Source organism: Athene cunicularia (genome assembly GCF_003259725.1).
Source record: "Athene cunicularia isolate RWA chromosome 24 unlocalized genomic scaffold, athCun1 chr24_part1, whole genome shotgun sequence".
NCBI lineage: Eukaryota > Metazoa > Chordata > Aves > Strigiformes > Strigidae > Athene > Athene cunicularia.
The window spans coordinates 315,730-318,472 of NW_020799132.1; the positions used below are offsets into that span (position 1 = coordinate 315,730).

At 60.7% G+C, this 2,743-nt stretch overlaps 1 protein-coding gene and 1 long non-coding RNA gene across 2 annotated transcripts in view; one reads left to right on the forward strand and one right to left on the reverse strand.

Annotated features, from left to right (window-relative positions):
- The window catches only part of CCDC15 (coiled-coil domain containing 15), a 16,628-nt gene extending 16,554 nt beyond the window's left edge, over positions 1 to 74 (reverse strand). Inside the window, exon 1 of the mRNA XM_026863563.1 lies at positions 31 to 74. Within this exon, the coding sequence (XP_026719364.1) occupies positions 31 to 74 (44 nt within the window). The remainder of the gene's footprint in view (positions 1 to 30) is intronic.
- Positions 75 to 123: 49 nt separating this feature from the next.
- On the forward strand, positions 124 to 2,524 carry LOC113488487. The gene is made up of 3 exons (XR_003399936.1): positions 124 to 304; positions 393 to 463; positions 550 to 2,524. It is a non-coding gene; the product is annotated as an uncharacterized LOC113488487 (long non-coding RNA).
- The last annotated feature ends 219 nt before the right edge of the window (positions 2,525 to 2,743 follow it).

Here is a 2,743-nt window from a genome sequence, read left to right on the forward strand (position 1 = left end):
CCCTTCCCTTCCCTTCCCTTCCCTTCCCACCTTGATCCATCTCTCCTGTTCCATCCCATCCCCTGCCCTCCCATCTTGTCCTATTCCATCCCATCCCATTCCACCCCATCTCATCCCATCCCATCTTGTCCCGTCTCGTCCCACACTGTCCCATCCCATCCCACTGTGTCCCACCTCTCCCTCACCGCATCACAATGCCAGTGCTGCCCCATCCCCTGTCCCTTCCCCAGGGAGAAGCATCAAGCAGAGACTCAACCAGCCTCCGAATACGCCGAGCAGGACGAGGAGCGCCTGAAACACGAGGGTGAGTGCTGGGCCCAGCGTGGCGGTGGCGGTGGGTTGGGGCACGGCAAAGCTGCCAGCACGGTAAGCAAAGCCTTGCCTCCACGCAGCTGAGGGCATCCCGCGGAGCAGCGAGCATGAGCGCAAGAACCCGGTGGCCTTGTACATCCTCAAGGACAAGGTAAGCGGCCAGTGGTGTGCCGGCTTGGCGTGGCAGCACCGGTTCTCGTGTGCGTTGCACGCTCATCCACCTTCGGCTCTTGGCAGGACTCACCAGAGGCGGAGGAGGATTCACCACCTGAACCCCGCGGCACTGTTGAACCGGGTTACACGAGCTCGCCAGTACCGGCAGCCGGTCGCTCTCCGGGACCTGTGGGACGTTCGACTCGTCGTTACCATCGCTCGCCAGCTCGCTCGCCTGCCTCGACGCGGACGCACAGGTCGCCTCCGGGATCGCCAGCACGTTCCCGTGGCGCCCCGCGGCTGCTGCGGACTGCTGGTGTCCACATCATCCGGGAGCAGGAGGAGGCCAACGCTGTGGAGATTAGTGCCTGAGCAGGGGGGACATGTGCGCGCTTCAGCGGCGGTGAGCGAGCGGGGACACCAGCATGGCCCCACTCCTGCCACCGGGCATCATTCAGCTCGGTGTAAAGTCACTAATTTGCTATTGATCCCACCCAGAGCTCCCCTCTTCCATCCCCTGTCTTCCTGGGGCGTCGCTTTAATGGCTTTCTCGCCGCGATGAGTGTGCGGGGACTGCACAGAAAGCACACGTGTGTGCTGGGAGCATGTGGAAGAGAGCGTGTGTACAGCACGCGGAGAGAGCGTGCGAGGGGGCACGTACAGAGCATGCAGAGAGAACACGCATGCAGCACGCAGAGAGGGCACGCACAGAGCATACAGAGAGAACGTGCGGGTGCTGCGCAGCGAGAGCACTTGCAGAGCATGCAAGAGGGCATGAAGGCAGTGTGCAGAGCAAGCATGCATGGAGAATGCAAGAAAGCATGCACGGAGGGTGCAGATAGAGTGTGCAAAGGAAACATGCACAGAGAGAATGTGCATGGAGTGTGCAAGAGGATGTGTATGGAACATGCAGAGAGATTGTGAGCACAGGGTGTGGAGTTAGCATGCAGGAAGCTTGCAGAGAGCATGCACAAAATGTGTGGAGAGAGCATGCATGTGCAGATGGATCATGCACTGAGTACGCAAGAAGATGTGCAGAGGGCATGTGGATAGAGCACGCCTGGAGCATGCAGAGAGCGTGCACAAAGGGTGCAAGAGGGCATGCACAAGTCTGCAGAGAGAAACACATGGAACGTGCAGGGAGAGATTGCACAGAGCTTACAGCTAAGACTGCATGGGTTGCATGGAGAGCCTGCACGTAGAGAATGTGGAGGGAGAGTGCATGGAGCGTGCAGTGTGCATGGAGTGTGAAGACACGACTGCACACAGCATTTGCACATGCATGTGCCAGCATTGGGAGCACCCTCCAAGCGTGCACGGAGCGTGCAGAGAGTCTGTGCAGAGTGCACACAGACCGTGCAGAGAGCACGTGTGGACAGAGCGTGCATGCAGAGCACTCCGGGAGAGCATGCACGGAGTGTGAGAAGAGAGCACACGTGAAGCTTGCAAGAGAGCACGCAGAGAGTGTGTGAAGCAAGCACGTGTGTGGTGCTCACACAGGGCACACAAGGAGCACGCGGTGAGCGTGCAAAGAGCCTCCGGAAGGAGCACACGTGTGGCGCTTGCAGAGGGCACGCTCAGGGTGCGTGGAAGGGCACGCATGAAGCGTGCAGCAAAGAACGCGCCCAGAGCATGCCAAGAGCACGCAGGGAGCACGCGTCGAGCACGCCGAGCGGGTGCCCGCCTGCCAGCGCCGTGCCCACCTGCCGCAGCACCCAGCCCCACGCACGCAGGCGTGCAGCGGTGGCCATGTTCATGTGTGAGCTTGCCCAAGCGCGCACACATGCAGGTGGCCTAAATGGGGGGTCCCTCCTCCCCGCAGCTCCCCGGCCCGAGCGCTGCCCTTCTGCCATGCCTGGATTTTCTGTGAAAATCCCCCATTTTCGGGGCGCACGCCGTTGCCTCTCCCCCAGGCCTTCCCAGGAAATAGATTTAGGATGAAAACTGGAGAGCGGCTAGCCCAGCAAGCAGGGCCCTGGGGTACCCGGGGTGGGTGCCAGGGCACCCCAGGGTGCTCAGGGTGCGCTACTAACCAATAAACTAAACGTACTACCTGGCCGCCGGCGGCACCCTTGGGTGTCTTTGTGGGACAGGGTCCCCCGCCCGGGGTGGAGGGGGGACACATGAGAGGTGGGTGACACCAGAGACCAACACATCTGGCTGGCACCCAAATTCCAGTTTGCAGACCCTGGACTGTTCACTCTGGTCCCTACTGATGGTGTCCCCAGCCGGGAGCTCGTTTTTTTCTTATTTTGTCTTCCTCTGAACATGGGGGGGA